Below are 25,856 nucleotides of genomic sequence, written 5' to 3'. Positions count from 1 at the left end.
ATTGCTCAATCTGTCATTTTACTAAAGTATTAACAAACCAAATGTATTCATATTTCCCTTGCACATCCTCACAATATCCCAAAGCAGTTCATAGCCAAGGAATTACTTCTTGAGGTGTAGTCACTCTTTCTGTATAATCAACTGTGACAGCTAAATTACAGAAACAAGGTCCCTCAAATAGTATTGATATGATTGACCAGAGGACACTGATTTAATGTGATTGACTATTTTGACATAAAGTCCATGCACTGACAGTGTACAAACTTGCAGTCTAAATAAAGCTGCAAGCTACCTCAGGAACAGAAAGCTGCTCCAGAATTCCTTTCACTGACTGCAAATCCATACAGGGCGGGTGGTATTAGTGAGTAGATTGAGCTGTGTTTGCTGTGAGATTTGGACAAATGAAAAAGGCAGATACAACAGACGGCTGAAGAGATGGGAAATCTGGCTGTTGATAGTAAGCTTAAAGAAAGAGTTAAGGCTGTGGAAACCCATGCATGGAACTTGCATGAGCAGACAGAAGAATGGAGATTTCTGAGGGTGAATGGACAGTATTTAAGGCAGCTCATCACCACCTTCTCCAGGACAACTAGGGGTGCACAATAAATGCTGGCCTTACCACTGATGCCCACACCCCGTGAATGAATTTTTTTTTAAATTAAAGACTGAAAGAATTAGATTCAATTAGTTGAGTTAGTTTGAGTAGGTGATATGACCAGGAGATCATCAGACCTTGTGAGTAAACCTTCAAGAACTGGAGCTGGAGAACAGTACGTGTGTGGTATTGTCAAGACAAAGGAACAATTGCTGAAAGAAGCCAAAGGGATGGAGAAAACGGATGGGCTACAGCTGATAAAAGAAGCAAGAAATGTAAAACCCTGTGAAACTAACCCAAGAGAATATACAAGTGAAGAGGTACCACACACTGCCCAACACTGCAGAAAGGGGCAAAGTTCCAGAAGTAATGACAATTAGAACCCTGAACTGTATAGCCTGGAGAGAAGACAGAGCATGCAGTTTACAGAGGAACTGGAGTCATACTATACAGTATCTTAGGCAATTTATCACCACCTTCTCAAGGACATTAGGGGTGATGGCCTTTTCAGTGATGCCCACACTCCAAATTAATACATTTTTTAAAAATTCTTAATATCAGCCGTGGCTCAGTTGGTACTACTCATGCTCCGAGTTAGAAGGTTTTGGGTTCAAAAAATCAAGGCTGACACTCCAGAACAGTACCGAGGGAGTGCTGCACTGTTCAGGTTGCTGTCTTTCAGATGAAATGAAAGAAAAGACTCGCATTTCTATAGCGCTTTTCACAACCAATGGATGTCTCAAAGCGCTTTACAGCCAATGAAGCACTTTTGAAGTGTAGACATTGTGGCAATGTAGGAAATGCAGTAGTCAATTTATGCACAGCAAGCTCCCACAAACAGCAATGTGATAATGTCTGGATAATCTGTTTTTGTGATATTGATTGAGGGATAAATATTGGCCAAGACACTGGGGAGAACTCCCCTGCTCTTCTTTGAAATAGTGCCATGGGTTCTTTTACATCCACCCGCAGACAGATGGCATCTCGGTTTAACGTCTCATCTGACAGGCAGCCCTCCCTCAGTACTGCACTGGGGTGTCAGCCTTGATTTTGTGTTCAAGTCTTGGTCTAAGAGATGCTAAACTGAGGTCCTGTGAACGTTTAAGATTCCATGGCACCATTTCGAAGAAGAACAGGAGAGTTCTCCCCAGTGCCCTAATCAATGTTTATCTCTCAATCCACATCACAAGAGCAGATTATTTGCTCATCGTGACATTGCTGTTTGTGGAATCTTGCTGTGCCCAAATTGCCTGCCACGTATCCTACAATAGTGACTACACATCAAAAAGTACTTCATTGGCTGTAAAGGGCTTTGGGATGTCTGGTGGTCGTGAAAGGCGCTATATAAATACAAGTCTGTCTTTTCTTTCATTAACCATCTACCACAATATTGCTCCAGATGGGGGCTCCTTCCTTTAGTGATATGGCGGCGGCAAGGCTTCACGGTTACAAGTACGCATGCGCCTTCTGTAGACCTGCCGACCAAATGCCCAAAGTGTTCGGGTGATTCCGTCATGACGCAACCGAACCCGAACGTCCTCGGGTATTTCCGGCACCGGCGATGACGCAGCCGAACCGAACCCGAATGCGTTCGGGTCTTTCCGGACTCGCATGTGACGCCTCCGAGAGCACCGGCAGCGGCCGTTCAAGCCCAAGCCCCGAAATGGAAGGAAACCGAGACGAGGCGGAACACTGCACGGAAATCGGTTTGAACGCGCTGAAACATGGCAACAAGGAAGAGGCGCTCAAGTTCTTACGAAAGGCTCAGAAGTTGTACCCGTCGGAAAAAGTTAAAGGTGCGAGCGGTGGCGCTGCGGCCTGCATCTCTGACGGGCAGCAATCTGCGCTTGCGCCGGAGGCTGGAGTGGCGTATGGGAGTTGTAGTTCACCGACGCGTAGCGCACCATGATGAGGCGACCTGGTAGAACTACAACCCCCGTGGTGCACCGCGGTTCAACTCACAGTAAGCCTCCCCCCTCCTTCCAGGCAATGTCTTAAGTGTAATTATGGGCCAAAGGGATTGTGATAAATGTAGGCCGAAGATGAGGGAGAGTTAATACACTTTAAGAATGTAGATCAAAAGGCGCCCCATACAAACTAGAGACAAGTGTCACTCAGTCAAGTCACCTATTATGAGTGAAAATGTACCTGTCAGTTTCAAAAATATACACACCTCCATAGACAGTATTTTAGTTTATGCTATTTGTACCCATCGCCATCCTAACATTTCCTCTACCTTGTTAGCTCGAGATTCAGGTATTATGTATGCTCTTTTAGGAGTGTATTTGTAAGCTTCACGTATCTCTTAAGATTCAGACATTAGTTTTTGACACTGACATGGGATAAACAACACACACAAGTGTGGGTGTACTAACCCCATCAGTGCTACTATAATCATATAAATCTCTTAATACCTGAAGAATCATTAATGCCACCCTGATGTCACAATTTGGGGTTCTGAAGTGCTCCTTATCTGGGTTATATGTTGCCCTAGAGGGAGTGCTGTATCTCTAAATCAAATCCAAAAAAAAAAATCAAAGGTTGACTAGACTGATTCCTGGGTCGAGGGAATTGACCTTTTTGAGCAGAGATAACATATGAATTAGGAGCAGGAGTAGGCCACAGAGCCTGCTCTGTCATTCAATAAGCTCATGGCTGAACTGATTACTCCACATTTCCACCCACCCCTGATAACCTTCCACCCCCTTGCTTATCAAGAATCTCTGCCTTAAAAATATTCAAAGACTCTGCTTCCACTGCCTTTTGAAGAAGAGAATTCCAAGGACTCATGACCCTCTAAGAGAAAAAAATTCTCATCTCTGTCTTAAATGAGTGACCCCTTATTTTTAAACAGTAACCCTTAGTTCAAGATTCTCCCACAAGGGGAAACATCCTTTCCACATCCACCCTGTCAAGATTGAGTAAACTAAGCCTATATTCCCTTGAAGAATGAGAGGTGATCTAATTGAAACAGAAAATTCTTAAGGGGCTTGACAGGATGTATGCTGGGAGGATGTTTCTCTTGGCTAGGAGTCTAGAAGTAGGATCACAGCCTCAGAATAAAGGGTCGCTTATTTATCACTGAGACAAGGAAAAAAATTCTTCATTCAGAAGTTTGTGAATTTTTGTAATTCTCTACCTCAGAGAGCTGTAGATGCTCAGTTTTTGAATACATACAAGATAGATTGATAGATGTTTGGCTACTAAGGGAATCAAGGAATATGGGGATAGTGCAGGGAGGTGGAGTTTTTAAAAAATTCTTTCATGGGATGTGTGTGTCACTGGCAAGGCCAGCATTTGTTGCCCATCCCTAATTGCCCTTCACAAGGTGGTGGTGAGCCTTCTTGAACTACTGCAGTCCATGTGGTGTAGGTACATCCACAGTGCTGTTGGAGTGAGAGTTCCAGGTTTTTGACCCAGCAACAGTGAAGGAACGGCGATATAGTTCCAAGTCAGGATGGTGTGTGGCTTGGAGGGGAACTTGCAGGTGGTGGTGTTTCCAAGCGCTTGCTGCCCTTGTCCTTCTAGGTGGTAGAAGTTGTGGGTTTGGAAGGTGCTGTCAAAGGAGCCTTGGTGTGTTGCTGCAGTGCATCTTATTGATGGTACACACTGCTGTCACTGTGCATCGGTGTTGGAGCAGTGAATGTTGAAGGTGGTGGATGGGCTGCAGATCAAGCAGTCTGCTTTGTCCTGGATGGTGTCGAGCTTCCTAAGTGTTGGAGCTGCAATCATCCAGGCAAGTGGACAGTATTCCATAACACTCCTGACTTATAGATTGTGGACAGGCTTTGGGGAGTGCGGAAGTGAGTTACTTGCTGCAGAAGTCCCAGTGTCTGACCTGCTCTTGTAGCCACAGTATTTATACGGCTGCTGCAGTTCAGTTTCTGGTCAGTGGTAAACCCCAGGATGTTGATGGTGGGGGAATTCAGCGATGGTAATGCCCATTGAACGTTAAGGGGAGATGGTTATCTTCCGTCTTGTTGGAGATGGTTGTTGCCTAGCCCTGGTGTGGCATAAATGTTATTTACCACTTATCAGCCCAAGCTTGAATGTTGTCCAGATTTTGCTGCATATGGACACGGGCTGCTTCAGTATGCAGATGGTACTGAACACTGTGCAATCATCAACAAACATCCCCACTTCTGACCTTACAATGGCGGGAAGGTCATTGAAGAAGCAGCTGAAGATGGTTGGGTGTAGGACACTAGGGGGTAGAAGATCAGCATGAGCTTTCTTACTGATTAGTGGAGGAGGCTCAAAGGGCTCAATAGCCTATTCCTGCTCCGATTTCTTAAGTTCTTATGCTGTACAATGAGAGAGAAAGACAGATTGCAGCAACATACTTGGAGTGCATCAGCATTTGTTCTGGTATCTGTTCCTCATGCATTGGACCTGTTGCCTCATTGCCCTATGCACAGCCAATTCAAAGTGTCGTCATCATTCTGTTGAACAACTAATGTGCAAACCAAAAATATAGCAGCTCTTAAAATTGTAATCCAAAGTGATGTGAGGTTGTGTGCAACATCTTAATTACAGCTTATGAAAAAATAGTTACCAGCAAAGGAAACAAAACCCTCCTGAGAAAAGGAGGGGTAAAAGGGGTAAATCTTTGCCACTGAGCTGAAAGCTGGTGTTGTAAAATTTTGCAATAATGATAATGATGAAGAATTTGCTAATACCGATTTTGCTCCTGGCTGAGCTTGCAGTTACATCCCAAGCCTCCGCTCAACACCCACCCAAAGAAAATCTCCTTGCGTGTGGGGAAGTGAGGGAACTGAATTACCGCCAGGAGAGACATCACCATTTACACAGCAGGCTTCAGCTTCCTGACCTGACTTTTATGTTACTCAGCCCAGCGTTGGGAAGCAGCTAGCTTAATCACCATCCATATGTTGTCACTATTCACTGTCCAAAGCAAACCTTTAAAGCAGAAAAATCTTAAAGGTAATTGGAACTCCTTGTAGATGTCTGCTTTTTGAAAAAAATAGGGTTGTGAAGGGCAAACCTAGCATCGGGCATGAGGTATTTCTTTATTCAAAGGATAATTAACAGTGGTAACAAGTTGCCAAGAAAACTGGGTGCTGTAATGAGCAGCTGGGAGAGTTGGGATTCAACAGGGTACCGAGAAACCATTTCCTTTGTTGGGGGAATCCATAACACAGGGCCGAGATCTTAAAATTAGATCTAGGCCATTTTCAGAGTCAAATCAGGAAGCACCTTTTTCACATAAACGGGAATGGAAATCTGGAACTCTCTCCCCAAAAAGGCTGTGGATGCTGGGGTTCAATTGAAGTTTCCAGGACCAAGATCAATAGATTTTTGTTAGGTAACAGTATGAAGGGATATGGAGTAAAGGCAGGTAAATGGAGTTGAAGTACAGATCAGCCATCGTCTAACAATGTCAGAACAGGTGATGATTCAGGAGAGTGCCATGTAATGGGACTGAAAGGCCTTTTTCATCTGATCCGCTCTCATTGAAAGAAATCCTGATGAGAGCCTCACTCTTTATAGGGAAGTAGCACTAAGATTGCTTTTTTCCACATGGAGCTTTTCATTATAAATCTGGTTTGATATGTTGACCTGTCATTGAAGAATTTGTCAAAGGTACCATGTGACTGAACAGTGTTAAATTTTGCTGCTCTTTGTTCTTATTGTATGAAAGACAACACCAAAACACTGATATTACTCTGAAGCTAGGAGCAGGAAATACTAAACTCTGTATCTACCCTATTGAATCACTTAATTGTTTCAGATACCTTGATTACACAAGATGGGTTTATGCAACCTGTTTTAATTTAACTCCCCTACCCTGATAGTAGCAGAAGTAAAATCTTTGAAATAATTTATGAAAGAGAAGAAAGAAAAACTTGCATTTATATAGCACCTTTCATGACCTCAGGACATCCCAAAGTGCTTTACAGCCAATGATGTGTAATTTACTGTTCGAATGTAGCAAACATGGCAGCCGACTTGTGCACAGCAAGCTCCCACAAACAGCCAATGTGATAATGACCAGATAATCTGTTTTAGATTGACGGATAAATATTGACCAGGACACCAGGGAGAACTCTCCTGCTCTTTTTCAAAGAATGACATGGGATATTTTATGTCCATCTGAGAGGTCAGACAGGATCTCAGCTTAACATCTCGTCCAAAAAATGGCACCTCCAACAGTGCAGCACTCCCTCAGTACTACTCAGTGTAAGGCTAGATTTTTGTGCTGGCGTCTGTTGAGTGGGAATTGAACCCACAACCTTCTGACTCAGAGGTGAGAATGCTGTCGTGGTTGATGTGGCAGTGGGGAACTGTAGGGTCTTTCTAGGTGAATGCTGCATAAATGTAAGCATCCTTTCATTTTTAGTATGTTTTGGGCTCTTTTATGGAAACTAATAAATCCTTTGCTCTTCTCTGAATACTGAGTCAAAAGTCTAGACTAATAACAGGGTTTGAAATTATATAAAGGTGCTTCAGTTGCTTTTGTCTGAAATAATGACATTTACTTGAGCTCATTGTGAGGCTCTGGTGTCATTATGTAGGCTGATCAACCTTCTGAATCAGCACTGAGGCATACAGGAAGCTGAACATCTTTTAAAGGAGAAGGGAGTGGGCAGAAATGCATGTACCATTTTTTCAATGTTTATTTGCTTAAAAACTGTTTTCAGAATTCTTGACAGGTGTTGCTTTATTTTCATTTGTAACTGCAATCTGTGCATATTAGTCGATTCCCGAGCATCTGAACTGTCTCTTTTCCTTTTTTTGTCCATTGGCTGCACTGTGCCTGAGGGCAGGTCCCCACTCAAGTCTTACATATCAGACAATGACTAGGAGAGAATAGCTGAGTCTGTTTCCGTTGCCTTCCTTACAGCTTTTATTTTCGAGAACTTTCTCCTAGGTGTGCTTCAACCAAGTCTAAAGATCCTCACCTGCACTTCACGATGGATGGGGAGGGCCATCTGCTCTCATTGACACATTGGGCATCAACCCAATATTCTGAGTCAATGCACTTACTCTCTCTTACTCCTGCTTAGCAGGAGTGTCTGGAGTGGGGCTCAAACTCAACATTTCTGAATAACCGGCAGAAATATTACCCAGTGATCTCTCCATCCAGATGTGATCATCATGCTGGATATCAATCCAGTACATGCGGACCATATTCTAGTCACCACTTACCAGGCTGTCTGGAGTGGGCCTCGAGCCCTTCACCTTGTGGTTTAGAGGTGGGAATGCTACCAATAAGCCAATGGCTTGCTGCTCCTGTGTATGGCTCAGTGAGCACATACTGTTCCTTTGCAAATTCTTCACAAAAGCAACCTGCAATCATTATAACAATAATTTATTTCTATCATTCAATTAATACCCAATTAATGATCCACTGTGATGTATTAGTTGTGTAATAAACTATCATGGCTGATGTCTAGCAGCCTTGATAACATTGATTTATTAGCTGGTATTGCATAGGCCATCACCACCTAGTGAGTGGATAGTTGGTGTCTAATCATCAGGAGTCCAGTTTTGCAGTGATGTACAGTGCTCTAAAACCCACAGGGTTACCATTACAGCCACAAAGTGTTTCTGTCATTGGAAAATATTTTCAGCTTTCCCATTCTGTGGATTCTAACTCTGACTGGAGCAACTTGTGACTAAAAGGCCTGAGAACTGAGTGAAAATAACAGTTGAAACTTTGAGCAGTTTTAAATAAACTGCAGTTCTTAATTTCTTTTGGAATCACTTTTACAGTCTTCATGGTGACCCAAATTTCTGATAGTGTGACATTCGGCGCTTTGTATCAGGAGGGAACTGAGCCCTCTGCACGAAAGTTCCTGTAGAGGCATCAGAGGTTCATTGAGTAGTCGTGCTGTAAGTTATGTAAAATGGTAAAGATCTTAAGTGAATCTCTATGGCTGTCCTTGTAACAGAATACAGAGGCATCTGCATTTTTTTTAAATACAAGTGTCTCTGTATTTTGTTACAAGGATTGGTTCAATGGTCTGCTCCTATATAACTGTAGATAAGATATACACGTTGTCTTTTAAAATAGAGTTAATATTGAAGGTCTCTTTCCTTACAAAATTTCAAAATGGAGTCTGAAGCCCAGTTGTCTGTGAGATACAGGCCTGGTTGTTTGATCTGTAAATGAGGCAAAAGATCCGAAGTGACTTGTACCTGGGTTGGGTAAACACATGACCATTGTGACATTTATCTTAATTGGTTGAAAGTTCTGTTCCCAGGGGATCTTTGCTTTATAAGAAATACTGTGTACTCAATATTTTTAGTTCAGGTTTTAATTGACTCTGGGTGTCACATAAAAGCCACATCATCTATGTACAGCTTTATATTGTTGCAAACTGATAAACTGTTTCACCTAAAACCTTGTTAAATAACAAACTCTGTAAGGAATTTTTTTTTTTAATTTGTAAAATTACAGAATTTACATCACAGAATAGTTCAATTTAGTCCTTTGTGCCAGTACTTGATGTTCAATTGTAGCTATTTACTTTCATCTCATTTCTCTGCCTTTTCATGCATCCTTTTATATTTTTTCCTTTTCAAATCATTATCCCCTTTTTGAATTATGAAATAAAAACAGAAAATACTGGAAATACTCAGGAGGTCAGGCAGCATCTATGGAGAGAAAACCAGAGATAACGTTTCTGGTTGATGACCTTTCACCAGATTGTGTTGAGGTCTTTACCTCAACATAGATTGTACCTAATGGTTCAATCTCAAGGGAAACTTCTCAGGGTCTGTCCGCCCACACACAAGAGATAGTCTCACAAGATTACATGGGAATAATGATCTGAGTATCTTGAAGTTGATTGTCATGTGTTTCTTACCAGAGGTGTGGGAACAGATTCCAGAATTTGTGTTTAGGAATGGTAATTCAGGTGGGGGGTTGGGCAAATAACGGGAGAAAATAGTAGGAGAATAATAGGAGAAAATTCTTCCTCCTTCTGTTTTGAGCTAACATAAATAAATTATTATTCGGTGCCCATGAAATAATCTGTCGTCAGCCTCTCTACCGTGCTTTTGGACTGTGTCTTCTGCCTAGCGCCATTTTTGTTTTCCTCTTCCCAGATTTGATAGAATCCATGACGCAGAATGGCCATCCGTCTGGTAACTTCACCCCGTCAGAGACCACAGATTCATCAGAATGTCACCAAAGGAAAAGAAGCACGTTTTCTGGCTCTGGCTCTGGAGAGGCAGCAGGGGAGACGACAAAAAGCTACACGCTGGACCAGCTTGAGGCTGTGAAGAGGTAGAGGATGGAGGAGTAACCGGGGAGAAGGAAAAGATCACTGGGCCATGTGTTTTTTCAGCAGGGGTGGGGCGTTCCATCAAAAGGCAGTGGCTGACTCTGGAATTGGTACTATACACCCAAGGCTTTGGTTAGGATTGTTGTGACCCCTCCTTAATTATAACTATTGTGCTGCTATTCTCAAATGTTCCGCCTATGCGGGAGAAAGTAATGCTTGTACCTAAACAGTATATTTGTGGAGTTCTGACGCCTGAAGTCATCAGCGATACCATTAGGTCCAGTTTTGCAATCCGAAACACAATGGTTTGTCTCAATTTTGAGGCATCTCAGAACTTTGTAGCCCCTGTTACCATCACCAGGGGTGATGCTGGTGCCAAACATAGGCAGGCAGGATTCCCTTAAGGACGGAAGGAAAATTGGAGGATGATACATGCAAGTCATTTCAAGGCAGTGCAGTTAATTCAGCATTCAGCTGATTGATCTAAACTGTTCAGAATACTCATACAAAAGCTGTAGTGTGAAATCATAAAATGATATAACACAGGAGGCCATTTGGCCCATCTTTTCTGTGCCGACTTTTGAAAGAGCTGTCCAGTCAATCCCATTGCCCTTCCCTTTCCTCATAGCCCTGCAAATATTTCTCCTTCAAGTATAAATCCTATTTTCTTTTGAAAGTTACTATTGAAACTGCTGCCAGACAGTTCATTCCTGGTTACAACAACTCACTGTTTTAAAAAAAAAAACTCATCTTGCCTTTAGTTCTTTTGCCAATTACCTTAAATCTACCAGTGGAAATGGTTTCTCTTTAAGTACCTTACCAAACCCTTAATGATTTTGTACACCTCTATTAACTCTTCCCTTAACCTTCTCTGCTGTAAGGAGAACAATCCCATCTTCTCTAGTCTCTCAGTGTAACTGAAATTCCTCATCCCAGGTACCTTTCTAGTAAATCTCCTCTGCACCCTCCCCAAGGCCTTGACATCCTTCCTAAAGTGTGGGGCCAAAAATTGGGCACAATTAAGTATAACTTCCTTGCTTCTATGCCTCCGTTTATAAAGCTAAGGGTCTCTTATGCTTTTTTAATAACCTTCTCAACTTATACTGTCACCTTCAAAGACTTGTGTACATACACCCCCTGGTGTCCCTATTTCTGCACCCCCTTTAAAATTGGGTCATTTCGTTTATACTGCATCTCCTCATTCTTCTTACCAAAATGTGTCATGTCCCTCAAAGTTATCTAGTTCTTCGCGGTGACCATGCAAATGTGTACTCGCTGAATACTGACATTTTGCTGTGCTTTCTGTCTGCTGTGCAGAATAAAGAAGTGTAAAGATTATTACGAAATCCTAGGGCTAAGTAAAGATGCCACAGAGGAGGACCTGAAGAAAGCCTACAGAAAACTGGCTCTAAAGTTTCACCCCGATAAGAACCAGGCGCCAGGAGCCACAGAGGCATTCAAAGGTAAGTGGCCTGGCACTTGGCATCAAGCTGGTGGCAGGAGAATTCCAGTGTAGGTTGCTACAGGGAAGGAAAGCTTGTACATCCACTGGGCATAATTGCTGAAAGGGATACTCTATTTATTTATCATGTCTCACAGACACCTCACATAATGAATTACTTTGGAGTGCAGTTACTGATGAAATGGAAGGAAATGTGGCAGTAATTTCCAAGACCCTGCAAACACCGAGTAGATGAATGGCCACTTATTCTATTTTTCTTGATTTTACTGGAGGGAAGACTACTGATCGGGACACTGGGAGAACTCCCCGCTCTTCTTCAAATAGTGCCAGAGGATTCAGACATCCACCAGAAATGATAGGCAGGGCTTTTGTTTAATGTCTCATCTAAAGGACAGCACCTCTGACTTTGCAGCATTTCTTCAACACTGCACAATCATGTGAAGACTCTGCGCTCAAGTCCTGGAGTTGGGGCTTGAATCAACAACTTCCTGATTCAGAGATGGGTGTGCTACCAGGTAAACTAAGCTGGCACTGATCCACCCTACTGATTTTGCAGGTCCATAAATATGCAGCTGTAAGATGATGTAGAATGAACCTCTCGTTTTCATTAAAGACCCTTAAAAAGAAAATCTAGGACTTGGGTTTTAGAATGTCAATTTTGGTGGTTTCCCAGAGAGTGGGAAACTTGTTTTGACTGGCTGCTGACCATTCCTGATACTGTCACTTGTTACAGAACAGGACACAAAGCCAGAAAAGAGTCCTGGAGACACAGAACCTGAGAATTGAGAGCATAAGACAGCCTGAGAAAGGAGGGCAGGAGTCTGCGTTTCTAATCTTGCATGAGTATTTTACTTTGGCAGATTCTTGCTCATCCCTAAAACAAATTCTTGTTGTGACTGTTAGGAACATAGGAATTTCTGGATGAAAAGAGACCACAATCCATCTGGTTCGCCTTCTACCATCCTGGTAGTCACTTGATATAACATTAATGGAGTTCTTGACTAATCATAGCAATCAATCTCCATCAGTTAGTTTATGACAGACCCAGACATGAGGTGAGGAAAACCCCCAGTGGTGAAAAGCTTAGGGAACCATAGGACCAAAGTCACCTGTTCCTCCCAAACACACGACATTCATCATACATCACATCTCAAATTACTCAACGCAGGTGAGGGTGGGGCCCAGGATCTGCAAAATCTTCCTCCATAATTATCAATTTATTTTTGAATGTGATGCAATGTTATTGTTATTGACAGCTGCTCAATTTCATTAAAACTCAAGGTGAGGCAATTGAATGATTTCCTCTGAGGAAGTTCACTTGCTTCAGTTACAACATTTTGAAAGCAAGCAAGTACTGTTAATCTGTCACCCCATGTTTAGGATTTGTTCAAAAGCAACATTAATTTGGAAATAACCTATTTGCAATACTCTAATTGCTGATATATGGCCATTTTCTTCACTCCCTGGCGAATAGATATTTTCCAACTGAGCACCATTCCATGGGACAAACACATGTCCAGTTCCCAACCTTTACCATTGGTAATTAATAAACCAGTGGCATTTTCCAAGCAGAACCCAGTCATGAGGAATCCTTATGTATTTCCTTCCCTGTGGACAGCACCTACTGTGGTGCAACAGCAGTGGCAGTAATCAGAAAGTGGCTGCATAGGAAATCACATATGCAGACTGCCATCCTCTCAATCTATGGCTTAATGCTTTGGAGCAGAGGCAAGGTATTAATCGGCTCCCAGTGTTTTGTTTTATTTACGATACCTAATAAAACCGTTGGATGTGAGGACAGGAGTTTGCAGGTTCTTTCTGGCTGAGTGAGCCAAGATGGGCTGAAAACCCTTTCTCGTTCATATCTGTTTTGTAATGTTTCGTACATCCTGTGGAACAAAGTTTTGAAATTCTCAGGTTAAGTAACAGGGTTGGGAAGGAGGTTACAAGAAGAGAGGGACTTGAGCAGCATTGCTCCATATTTCTTCCATCACTCAAAAGTAGATATTTTTGACCTCATAAGAACATATTAAATAGCAGCAGGAGTAGGTCATACAGCCCTTCAAGCCTGAGTCATAGAGTCGTACAGCATAGAAACAGGCCCTTCGGCCCACCGCGTCCATGCTGACCATAATGCCTGTCTATTCTAATCCCACCTGCCTGCATTAATTCCATATCCCTCCATGCCTTTCTCATTCAAGTACCTGTCCAGATGCCTCTTAAATGTCGCTACAGTTCCTGCCTCCACCACCACCTCTGGCAGCTCATTCCAGATACCCACTATTCTTTGTGTGAAAAATTTACCCCTTTGATCCCCTTTAAACCTCCTTTCTCTCACCTTAAATCTATGCCCTCTAGTTTTAGTTTAGTTTAGTTTAGAGATACAGCACTGAAACAGGCCCTTCAGCCCACCGAGTCTGTGCCGACCATCAACCACCCATTTATACTAATCCTACAGTAATCCCATATTCCTACCAAACATCCCCACCTGCCCCTATATTTCCCTACCACCTACCTATACTAGTGGCAATTTATAGTGGCCAATTTACCTACCAACCTTTGGCATGTGGGAGGAAACTGGAGCACCCGGAGAAAACCCACGCAGACGCAGGGAGAACTTGCAAACTCCACACAGGCAGTACCCAGAATTGAACCCGGGTCGCTGGAGCTGTGAGGCTGCGGTGCTAACCACTGCGCCACTGTGCCGCCTACCATGGGAAACAGACTCTGGCTATCTACCCTATCTATGCCTCTCATAATTTTATATACCTCTATCATGTCCCCTCTCAGCCTCCTTCGCTCCAGGGAAAACAGACCCAGCCTATCCAATCTCTCTTTATAACTCAAGCCCTCCAAACCAGGCAACATCCTAGTGAATCTTTTCTGCACCCTCTCTAGTTTAATCACATCTTTCCTGTAGTGCTCCACCATTTAATAAGATCATGGCTGAACTTCTACATCACTGCATTTTCCTGCCCTGTCCCTTGATTCCCTCAGGACCTGAGAATCTATTGCTGTCAGTCTTGAATATACCCAACGCTGAGCATCCACAGCCCTCTTGGGTAAAGCTGTAAGAAAATAAATTTGAAAACTCAGTCTATATTAAATTCTCCAAAAAATGTTTTCTTTTTAAGGGTTGTGACACAGAATCACAGAATTATTACAGCACAGAAGAGGCCATTTGGCCCATTGTATGTGCACCAGCTCTCTGAATGAGCAATGCACCTAGTGCCATTCCCGCACCTCCTTCCCGTAACCCTGCACAGTCTTCCTTTTCAGGTAACAGTCTAACTCCCTTTTGAATGCCTCGATTGAACCTGCCTGCACCACACTCTCAGGCAGTGCATTCCAGACCTTAACCACTCGCTGCGTGTTTAGAAATTCAGGCTAAATGATAAATTAGTGGGATAGTTTTGGTTGGAGTTTGAGTGGCTGAATGCTGATGCCAGGAACTGGAGGGGCAGGCTTTGGTCCGAAGGTCCTGTGTTTCTTCTTGCTCTTTACGTCTCTTGTTCTGATTTTTGCCCCTTTCCTCCAGCTATTGGGAATGCGTATGCAGTGCTCAGCAATCCAGAGAAGCGGAAACAGTACGACTTGTACGGAGATGAAAAACAGGCTGTTAACCGTCACAGTCATGGGGCCTCCGACTACCACAGAGGCTTTGAGGCAGACATCTCACCCGAGGACCTTTTTAATATGTTCTTTGGTGGCGGATTTCCCTCTGGTATGTTTTGGTTACGATTGAGGATGTATTTCCAATAACTGCAGGATAGAAGCAGTTAACATGTAATCGGTTAACTTGTAAACCATTTACCTAATTACAAGGGCTTCACATAATCTGCACCTAAAAGCTATTGCTGACATTATTATTCGTAATATTTGTTTTAGTTATTATAATGTCACGTGGCTAACATCTATCCGAGTGTACGGTATCGAATGAGTCACCGATAAATAGTCCTGTTATCCTGCTCCTCCCCAATACCCTTTTTTAATTTAGCCCTTCCAAGTTCCTCCTTAAATGTTCTGTTTGATCTGGTCTCAGTATCTATGTCCAGCTGTATATTGTCACAGTTGGTAGAAATTTCTGAGTTGAATTCTACTTGATGGTAGCAATATGGCCATTTTAAAGGAGGGGAACAGGTTTAGAACAGTTTGCTTCAAAGGGTGGAATATACAGACTGAACATTGCACCTATGGGATCATGTTCTATTGTGGAGCCACTATAATGGACAAATGAAGATTCGATAACTGCATGATTGAAGATCAAGCCATAATCCTGTGAGAGGGAAATGCCAAACTCTAGTAAAACAGCACCCGATGCACCAAGGTTTCCTCATTCAATATCCAGATTTATATATTAAAGATGTAAAACAGCTACATTTTGGAATGTGTAAATAAGGCACCTACATGCTTCTCTCACTAGAACCAGGGGCAATCAATATAGGATAGTCACTAATAAATCCGATTGGGATTTCAGGAGAAACTTCTTTACCCAGAGAGTGGTTAGAATGTCGAACTCACTACCACAAGGAATAGTTGGGGTGACTAGCGTAGATGTATTTAAGGGAAAGCCAGGTAAACACATGAGGTAGAAAGGAATAGAAGGTTATATTGATGGGGTTAGGTGGAGAAGGGTGGGAGGAGGCTCATGTGGAGCATAAACACTGGCATGGACCTGTTGGGCTGAATGGCCTGTTTCGATGCTGTGAATTCTATGTAACGTTGATTTTTAAATTGATTTTATAAAGATAGTGAAGTAACCATTCTAATTTCATTGCACACCCCAGGAGGTTGAATGTCCTCTTCACACTGCTATTTCTTCTCTTCCACACTTCTTAGGCAATGTTCATGTATATAGTAATGGGCGAATGCGTTACACGTACCATAGACCTGAGCGACGGGACCAGCAGGGTGATGTGAGTATACAGAATCGTAGAATCATGCAGCACTGAAGAAAGATAGTCAACCCCTCGTGCCTGTGCCAGCTATTTGAAAGAGCCATTCCTCTAACCTTTCCCATACCATTCAAAATTGATTTTTAGTCACATTTCTATCCCCTTCCCTTCTAAAAGCTATCACGGATTCTGACTTCACTGCTGTTTCAGTTTGGGTATTCCCGGTCCTAACGACCCTCTGTGTAAAATTTAAAAAATACTCCTTACTTCTCCCGTTGTACTTTTGATAATGGTTTTAAATTTATGCCCGTTAGTTACCAGCTCTGTGACCAGTGGAAACAGCTTTTTCTCCTCCATATTATCCTTTATAAACCTCCTCATAATTTTGGGCCAGTCTATTATCCACAGAATTTATTCCCGTTCCTCAAGTGCTTTATTACAGATCAGAAAATGCTGATAATTTCCTCTTCGAGCCCAGTAAACGATCAAACAAACTCCAGTACACCACAGTGTGCCAGTATCCCCATTAATCTTTTATATCTTGTACTTGCAGGAGCCCCGCATGCCCATCACACTGGCTTGTGTGCAGGGACAATGTGGGACCTGTCACAATAGTCGCTGGGTAAAGATTCTGCAGTTCCCTACCTGGTGCCATTATGGGAGCACCATCACCACAAGGACTGCAGCGGTTCAAGAAGAAGACCCACCAGCACCTTCTCAATGCAGTTAAGGGTGGACAGTAAATCCAGCCTTGCCAGTGTTGCCCACATCCTAAGAACACATTTAAACAAAAAGCAATCTGTTTCAGTACAGGACCTCTTATATTGGGCAGTATCCGTATAAAATATTTTAGGAGAGGCCTAGTCCTAAAAAATGGCGGAACCAGGTGGTAGTATACCTGAATATAGTAGTGTGATGGTTACATAGGAACAGGAGTAGCCCATTCAGCCCCTCGAGCTCCTTCTTCCATGGTTGATCTGTACCTAAACTCCATTTACCCACCTTTGATCCATATGCGTTAAAACCTGAGTTGAATCTTGAAAATGTAGGTTGACCCAACATCCACAGCCTTCTGGGGAAGATGATTCCAAATTTCCTCTACCACTTGTGTGAAAAAGTGCTTCCTGATTTCACTGTTGAACAGACTAGCTCTAAATTGAAGATTGTGGCCCTTGTTCTGAACTCCCTGATCAATGGAAATAGCTTCTTTCTATCTATCTATCTGTCTTATCAATTCCTTTTATCATTTCAAACATCGCAATTAGGTCACCCTCTTAACCTTCAACACCCAAGAAAATACAAGCCAAGTTTATTCCAGCTGTTTTAATGTAACCTTTTAAGCCCTAATAGTAGCAGAATCACTTAAGAAACAACTGGATGTTGCAGTGGGGAAATGTAGGGAGTTTCCAGATGGATTTTATATAAATGCAAGGAAATGCTAACATCCTTTCATTTTTGGTAAGTATTGGGCCATTTATAGAAATTGTATTTGTTTTAAATCCTTTGCTGTGCTCTCTTTGCTGAACCAAAAGTGAAGGCTAATAACAGGGTTTGAAATTATATAAAGGTGCTTTAGTTGCTTCTGTCTGAAATAATGACATTCACTTGCGCTTATTGCGAGGCTCTGGTGTCATTATGTAGGCTGTGCAACCTACGGAATTAGCACTGAGGCATACAGGAAGCTGAACATCTTTTAAAGGAGCAGTCATTCATTTATCTTTTTTTTCAATGTTTATTTGCTTAAAAACTGGTTTCAAAATTGATGCCCAGGTATTACTTTATTTCCAGTTTTAACTGCAATCTGTGTATATATATCTGTAGACTCCTGAACATCAGTCCTGACTACTTTCCTATATATTCATAAATAGATTTCCTAAATTATGAGGAATATAACACTGAAGCTCTGCTATCATTCTGGTGCATCTGTGCTGAACCCCCACAATGGCCAATATATCCTTCCTGAGGTGCAATGGCCAAGAATCTGCAACAAACATTATCAGACTAATAATCCAGAGAACTTGAGTTCATATGCCACCCGATCAATTTGAGAATTTGAATGTATTTTTAAAAAGCTGGTATCAGTTAAAGTGACCGTGAAGCTGTCAGATTGTCATCAAAATCCAACTGGTTCACTATGTCCTTTAGGGAAGGAAATCTGCTGTCCTTACCTGGCCTGACCTATAGATGACTCCAGTCCCACACCAACATGGGTAACTTTTAACCACCCTCTGAAGTGGCTGGGCAAGCCACTCAGTTCCGTCAAGCTTGTCCACGACGACTAGGAATGAGCAGTAATTGCCCGTCTTGCCAGTGACGCCCATATCACAGGATTTCATAGAATCAGCTAATTTACAGCACAGGAGAAAGCCATTCAGCGCATCGGGTTTGTGCCAGCCGAGAAGGAGCTGCTCGGGCTAATCTCGGTTTCCAGCTCTTGGTCGCAGCCTTGTAGATTACAGCACTTCCAGTACACACCCAAGCCCTTTTTAAATGCAATGAGGGTTTCTGTCTCTACTACTGTTCTAGGTATTAAGTTCCTGGTCCTCACCATTTTCTGGGTGAAAAAATTTCTCCTCAACTCTGAGAGCATTTATGAGAATTAATTAAAAAAAATAATGGGTTTCAAGAAGGAATTAGACAGGTTCTTGTCAACAAATGGATTCAGGATTATTAGAAATGCGCCAGGGGAATAATGTGGATAGGTTGGCTAGACAAACTCACTAAAACTATTGCTACGTTTAACTAGTTGTTTATATGTGTGTAACATTTATACCATTCAAGCATTACTGGTCTGTGTGTGTGATTTATTGGATTCCTTTTTTTGGCAGGGTGGGTTGGCACTCTTTGTACAGTTGATGCCAATTTTGATCCTGGTTCTTGTCTCTGTGATCAGTCAAATGATGGTGTCAAGCCCTCCCTACAGTCTGAGCTACAGGCCGTAAGTAAAACCCTGAGTTCATACCATGCATTCGTTATTGGTTAAAATCTCATTGATCATCCACTGTCATGGAGAACATCGGGTTGCTTCCTTAGCTTGAACAATCTAATAAAGTGAGCAGGTTTATCTTAAAAGTATCAGTTAAACTGAAAATAGAGTTAAAGTAATTTGATCTGGCAGGTCGCAGAGACCTTTCCAGGCTGATTTGTCCACTAGAGTTGAAGAGTAGGCAGGTGGCAGTGTCTTCGCAGGCACTGTATTCTTTGGCTCCAGGCAGGTAGTGTGTGTTTTGTACAAGCATTGATTTCAAGCAGTTACATGGAATTAGGGATTTTTAGGGTCATCGCATACCCTGAAATTATGTAAGAAAGGGTCTTTTCCCTTCCTCCTCCCCCTGCTAAGTGTGTCACTGAGTCTATCCGACAAGTTGCATTTATAAGGCACCATTAATATAAAACAAAGTCCCAAGGCACTTCACAGGTAAGGGCCAATCCATGAAGCTTGGTTGAAAGATATGTTTTTAGGAGGATTTGAAAGGTGGAGTAAGAGAGAGGGTTGAGGGAATTGGGGAGGGACTTCCAGGGAGATGGCTGAGGCTGGTGAAGGCTCTGCCAAGTCAGGTTAGATTGAGAATCTGGAGAGATTTGCGGACATGGCTGAAGTTGTTAAGTGTGGGAGACGGGACATCAGCGACAGTACACCAGCAGGGGGCAGTGCAGAACAGGATACAGGCATCCGAATTTTGGACAGGTTGGCATTTAAGGAGGTTGGGAGGCCAATGAGAAGAGTGTTGGAATATGCAAAAAAAGTAGCACAAGCAGGAGACCAAGAAGGGAGAGAAAGGAGTGGAGGGTGAGTAGTGTTGGCCAGTCCAGAATAGACAGGAGGGTAAGACTAAATCAGGAGTAAGTGTGCTCTCCAGTGTAAGCTATAGTAACATTCAGTACAATGACTCAGGTATAAGACACCTTCCCTCTCCCAACTCCCTTCAACCCCAAAGAGTGACCTTAATTTCTAGTTTTATACATAAGTGTGCAACGTACTAGTGGGGTATTCCATCAAATAGCAGTAGGATGGGAGCTCATGCCCACACCGATGTTATAGTCACCAGTGAGGTACTAAGCAGCGACGATTAAGAAGGAGGGATAACCTGCGTACCACCACCTTTATCTCAGTGTATACATCACTTCAAGTACCCAAAGTGTCATGTGGGACATGACAAAAAAAAAATTTGTTTTAATTTGCAGTGTAAAGTAGAATACTTGGGTGGTGTGAACTTTACATAGCACTGATGAAAGGTCATCGACTTGAAACATTAACTCTGTTCCTCTCTCCACAGATGCTGCCAGACCTGAGTATTTCCAGCATTTTGTTTTTATCTTAGATTTCCAGCACCTGCAGTATTTTGCTTTTGTATAAACAGCACCAGTAGTGAGAGTTTTCTAACCTTAAGCCGTCGTTTGTTCCCAGGTCCACTGGTCACATTCACAGACGGACGACGGATGTACTGAAGGTGCATTATTTTGTGGCGGATAAATTTGCGGCGGAATATACGGGGCAGAACTTGAAGCTGGTGGAACGGAATGTTGAAGAGGATTTCATTGCAAACTTGCGGAATAACTGCTGGAAGGAGAAACAACAGAGTGAGTAATGGCAGGGGCTGGGGAGAGGGTGTATAGAACTGTTTGATACATAGAGTGATGAACTGGCCCGGCCGAACTGAAAGCAGTGTGAGGTCCAGAAGATGCAGGCTAACTGTGGCTGCATGTAACAAACAAAAGCATCCCGTGTACCCCAGTAACTCACCCGGCAATTCTCAGTAATCATTTTGAAAAATGTTAATTTAATCTTAGTTTTTTAAATTCTTTCTTGGGATATGGGCATAACGAGAACAGCATTTATTTCCCATCCCTTGTTGCCCTTGAAAGGGTGGTGGTGGTGAGCCTGCCTTTTGAACTGCTGCTTTCCGTGTGGTGAGGGTACCGCCACAGTGCTGAGAGTTCCAGGATTTGACCCAGCAATGATGAGGAACAGCAATACATGAATAAGTTGGGATGGCTTGTAACTTGGTTGGGAACTTGATGGTGATGGTATTCCAGCCGATGCCAGGGACTGCAGAATCGTTGAGATGTTAAATTAAGGTTATATCTAACCATTCTGGTGATTTTTGGTGGATGGTAAACATCACCAAAAACAGACTAATCGGTCAGTCATCTGTTTCATATTTGTGGGAGATTACTGCATCTAAAATGGCTTTGATGTTAGCCCACATAAGTCACTGTATGTCAAAATATTTAATTGTAGCACTTTAAGATGTTGTAAAGCATGATGTACAAATACAAATATTTATTCTGTTCTACCAAGTTGCTGCTGATAAAGTCTGTGTTGGCAGAGATGCAAAATCACAGGGGGTTTTGTGGTACAAAATTGCACATTCTCACTAACATTTTTATTTTCTCTTTACAGAAGAGGGGTTGTTGTATCGTGCCCGCTATTTTGGAGATGTAGATCTCTACCAGAGAGCCCAGAAAATGAGCACACCGAGCTGTACCAGGCTATCGGAAGTTCAGGCTTCCCTGCATGGTTAGAGCGGAGTCTGCCACATCAATAATCAAAGACCAGGTATGTCCTGTGGATACCAACATTCATTTACTGTCATTTTTTTTTGGTCAGTTGAGTGTCCGGCAGAAACAGAAACTCATTAGCACGTTGAAGAGCCTCCAAATAAAGCTGCTAAGATTGCACAAGTAGCTTCTGTTCACCCACTATGGAGCGTGCACTCTCTCCCTCTAGAAATATACACCATACAGCTAAATCCAGAGAATTTAGGCATAGTTTGGCAAGGATTGAGGCTGCATGGATCTCCAGTTGTTAACAGGAGTACGACGGGTAATAAACCAGCTACAGTTTGGCAGCATTCTGATCCCAGAATGCATAAAGCACCTTGGTTTTAATCATATTCCCTTTGCCAGCTTATTTTTGTATCACAACGCTGGATGTTGTAACTGTTGTTAGACTTAGCACCACTTCTGTCCCTGATTAAAAGACTTGTATTTATATAGCGCTTTGCACGACCAGTGGACATCTCAAAGTGCTTTACAGCCAGTGAAGTACTCTTGAAGTGTAGTCACTGTTGTAATGTAGGAAACGTGACGCCAGTTTGTGCACAGCAAGCTCCCACAAACAGCACTGTGATAATAACCAGATCATCTGTTTTGGTCTATAATATTCTGATGAAGGGTCACTGACCTGAAACGTTAACTCTGCTTCTCTCTCCACAGATGCTGCCAGACCTGCTGAGTATTTCCAGCATTTCTTGTTTGTATTTCAGATTTCCAGCATCTACAGTATTTTGCTTTTATTCATCTGTTTCTGTGATGTTGATTGAGGAATAAATATTGGCCAGGACATCAGGGATAACTCCCCGCCTGAATAGTGTCATGGGATCATGGCAGACGGGGCCTCGGTTGAACATCTCATCCAAGAGAGTGCAGTACTCTCTCAGTACTGCACTAGAGTGTCAGCCTTGATTTTGTTTTGTGTGCTCAAATCCTGGAGTTGGACTACAGGATTACGTGAAGAATTGGTAGAATGAGAGAGAGCCACCTTCAACAAAGACATTTTGTGGGAGGAACTGAAACTTCTTTTAATTCATATAAACAATATATTTAACTTGCTTTTGTCAAACAATTTCTATTACTCTTTCAAATTACTTGATTATTCCTACTGTTTCCCTCTTTATCTTCAGATGGTATAGCAATGGAGACGACGATGACTTAAAAAAAGACCCTTAAAATTTGTCTTAAGACTGGATTTTGATTAGCCAGCAACACTGCTGAAAATACTCACAACCTATGAACAACCCCACCACTGGACTTTTTTGATTAACTGGATTAAAGAGGCCTAAGGTCTCCTGGACAGCACCTTGCCGTGCAGACTGCGAAACACTCGATTGGGTAGGAGACCGGCACAGTGCAAAGCAGGAGAGACATGACTACGCATGAACCAAGTTTGTACATGTGCACTAGTCACTTCTAATGGAGCAAATCAACAGATGTGTTGAATTAATGATTTGGAAATTATTTATAGTTGTATATACATTGTACTTAATGCAGGGGCTGAAATCAGTTGTAACTTATTTTGCTCTTCAATAGAAATAAATCGGTACTATGACAAATACCCATGTCTTTGCATTTAGTTGCCCACATCTGTCACCTAATTGAAGATTTGGAATCCACTTGGGAAATGTCTTAGAGCACCATGTTCTCTGGCTCAGAGTGCATTACAGAGGAACAGGAGTAGACCATTCAGCCTCTTGAACCTGTAAGGAAATTTCTTTAAACTCAAATTAAATGATTCCTTGTGGTTCGGGCCTGAGCATATTGTCAATTGCAAGTTTATTGCTAACAGTATAACTATTACAGTTATACAATAAACTCCAAAACCTGTTTTCACGCAGACCCAAGGTGATAAAGCTTAGCTTCTCTGGGCGTTGTGACTTCGGACTGTCGTTAGCTCTCAACCTACGATGGCTGCTATCCATTCCTTATGTATTCCTCTGTCCCCATCTGTCTTGTGTCCAAAAGACTACCTGGTCATCCTTAACGGGTACCTAACTCTTTAATGTCAGTCATATCACATGAAGCCCAGAACACATATTGAAGTGAGGTTCCTTCTTACCGAACTGTTAAACCTGGACATAACAGCCACCTTGATGGTTCAGTTGCTAAACTATTTAACCCGATGGTACAAAACGACTTGCAGCTGGTCAATATATTAGATTTTTGTGTAAAAAGACCCAGCGAGTCATGGCAAAGAAGTGATGGACTGAGTTGTGAATTGCCACAAGTTGTGCTGGACGATTAGTGATGCTTTGCCATTAACCTCTCAAACCAGAGCTCGCCATCACCTTCCCAGCGAGTTTCAACAAGTTGCTGCATTTGCCATGTTAAAACAAATTAAACTCGTTGCAGAAGGGGGGGCTGGTATGCAATGACACAAAGATCGTTTTAGTGATAAGACATGTTTCTGCAATGCCACTCAACCTTGGATATCCAGAAAGGGAACAACTGAAACTGTGGAGCCTCACTCCAGCAAGTACTAAATTGTGTCTAGAGCTTTTTTTCATCATTTTTCCCTTGTCTCTTGCAATCCAATCTTTGAGCTGAAGGATGAGGGAAAAAAAACTCAGGATTCATTGCAAGATGCCCTGTTCCAGCAAATTCTGGCCCAATATTTCAACTATGATCTGTATTTGATCAGTTGGACCACCAGTAGGTTCTGAGGATTTACCTTCAAGAATGATTAGGCTTCCAAATAAAAGTTGTGAAACATTTTAACTGGAATACCAGTTTTCCAGATCCTCAGCTTTTCTGTCTGAATTTAGCATTCAGCCCAAGAAATTAGTTTGTCAAATAATGTCAACATTTATTAATTAACAGTCCAGCTCATAGATCCATACACCATTTTTAAAAAGTCTTGAATGTCCCAAATAAATCCCCTGAACACAGGAACCCACGTTAAACATGTACATTTAAAAACAGTTTTTGAAACACTCACTAGTGCACATTTTTAGAGAAAAATAATTTTGCATTTTTCTCTGTTTCAATCTGCCAAGAAGCATAATGCTTTCAAATTGGTGAACAAAACCCAGTCCATTTCATCTCATCCAGAGGAAGGAGTGAATCCCAGCAGCTGTTCGATTGGTTTGTAGCGCCATTCATCTGCCTCCAACTCCTCGACCAAACTGGCCAGTTTCTCCATCCGTGAGCACTGTTGCTCTAAGGGGGAAGAAGGAATAAATGAAATTATAATTGGGAGAAATGTTTCTATTGCAAGTTCACATTTGTTTTGGTATGTAAAGTGTCATAGCTTGTTTCCTAATGTAAAATGGTTGTATTTTGGGACAAATCCAACTTAGTTTCTCAATAAATAAAAAAAGTGGAAGCTTTAGTTTCCCCTTCCAAGCTAATCTCACATTTGCTGATTTCACACTGATAGCCTGCCAGCCATTTAAGCAGAAAGATGTTCTCCTCTGGCATGTTTGTCAAAAATGATGGAATTTGGTGTTTGTGGAGATTTTATGAATATTCAGATAGGTACAGATTTGCAAAAATGATTATCTGCTGAAAAACCTATTCACACACAACTGGGCTCCTTCCAGAACATAGAATTTGAAATCTGACAGCTGTCAAAACTCTTTAAAATGTTTGCCATCCATGGCCAATATTCTTCCCTCAACAAATACAAGAAACATATTAATTGCTCATTTATCTCAATACTGCTCAAAGCAAAGTGCATGCTGCATTTGCCCAAAGTACATAATTTACAAATTAATTCATTGCATGAATCACTGATATTTTGAGAGAATGGGTGAAACGCTATATAAATTTAAATCTTGCATTTCTGTCACGAAAAGATATAGAGGTATTTCTGAAAGAGAAGTAGAGGCCACACAAGATTGTTTTTGGAGTGTAAAATGTGTTGGATGAAATATACTCCTTCCACCTGTGACTTTACCTCGCTTGACCTGCCTCAACGTGTGAGCCACCTGATAGCTGAAAACTGCTTCGCACAGGAACCTCTCGGTGGCATCTGCCAAAACAGGAACAAAACTTTGGAAAATACAGTCCACTTCATTTCACAAGTGCCCGCGAGCAAATTCTCCCAAACAGCACATTTCATCTGTACGCGTATTCATTTTTCTCTTCAT

The 25,856-nt window shown here is 42.1% G+C and overlaps 2 protein-coding genes across 2 annotated transcripts; one reads left to right on the top strand and one right to left on the bottom strand.

Annotated features, from left to right (window-relative positions):
* The first annotated feature begins 2,187 nt into the window (after window positions 1–2,187).
* On the top strand, window positions 2,188–23,323 carry dnajb12b (DnaJ heat shock protein family (Hsp40) member B12b). Its single transcript, XM_068020451.1, has 9 exons — window positions 2,188–2,391; window positions 9,671–9,851; window positions 11,167–11,312; window positions 14,850–15,035; window positions 16,151–16,227; window positions 19,035–19,144; window positions 20,615–20,787; window positions 21,611–21,766; window positions 22,893–23,323. The coding sequence occupies exons 1-8, from the start codon at window positions 2,259–2,261 to the stop codon at window positions 21,730–21,732; spliced, it is 1,128 nt and encodes a 375-aa protein (XP_067876552.1). The 5' UTR covers window positions 2,188–2,258; the 3' UTR covers window positions 21,733–21,766; window positions 22,893–23,323.
* A 1,223-nt stretch (window positions 23,324–24,546) lies between these two features.
* Window positions 24,547–25,856, bottom strand: anapc16 (anaphase promoting complex subunit 16). The gene is made up of 3 exons (XM_068020293.1): window positions 25,835–25,856; window positions 25,664–25,777; window positions 24,547–24,924 (listed from the first exon to the last, which is right to left on the bottom strand). The coding sequence occupies exons 1-3, from the start codon at window positions 25,854–25,856 to the stop codon at window positions 24,809–24,811; spliced, it is 252 nt and encodes an 83-aa protein (XP_067876394.1). The 3' UTR covers window positions 24,547–24,808.

The sequence above is a fragment of the Heterodontus francisci genome, chromosome 42 (genome assembly GCF_036365525.1).
Source record: "Heterodontus francisci isolate sHetFra1 chromosome 42, sHetFra1.hap1, whole genome shotgun sequence".
Taxonomy (NCBI): Eukaryota; Metazoa; Chordata; class Chondrichthyes; order Heterodontiformes; family Heterodontidae; genus Heterodontus; species Heterodontus francisci.
This window is presented reverse-complemented; position numbering and strand designations above follow the sequence as displayed.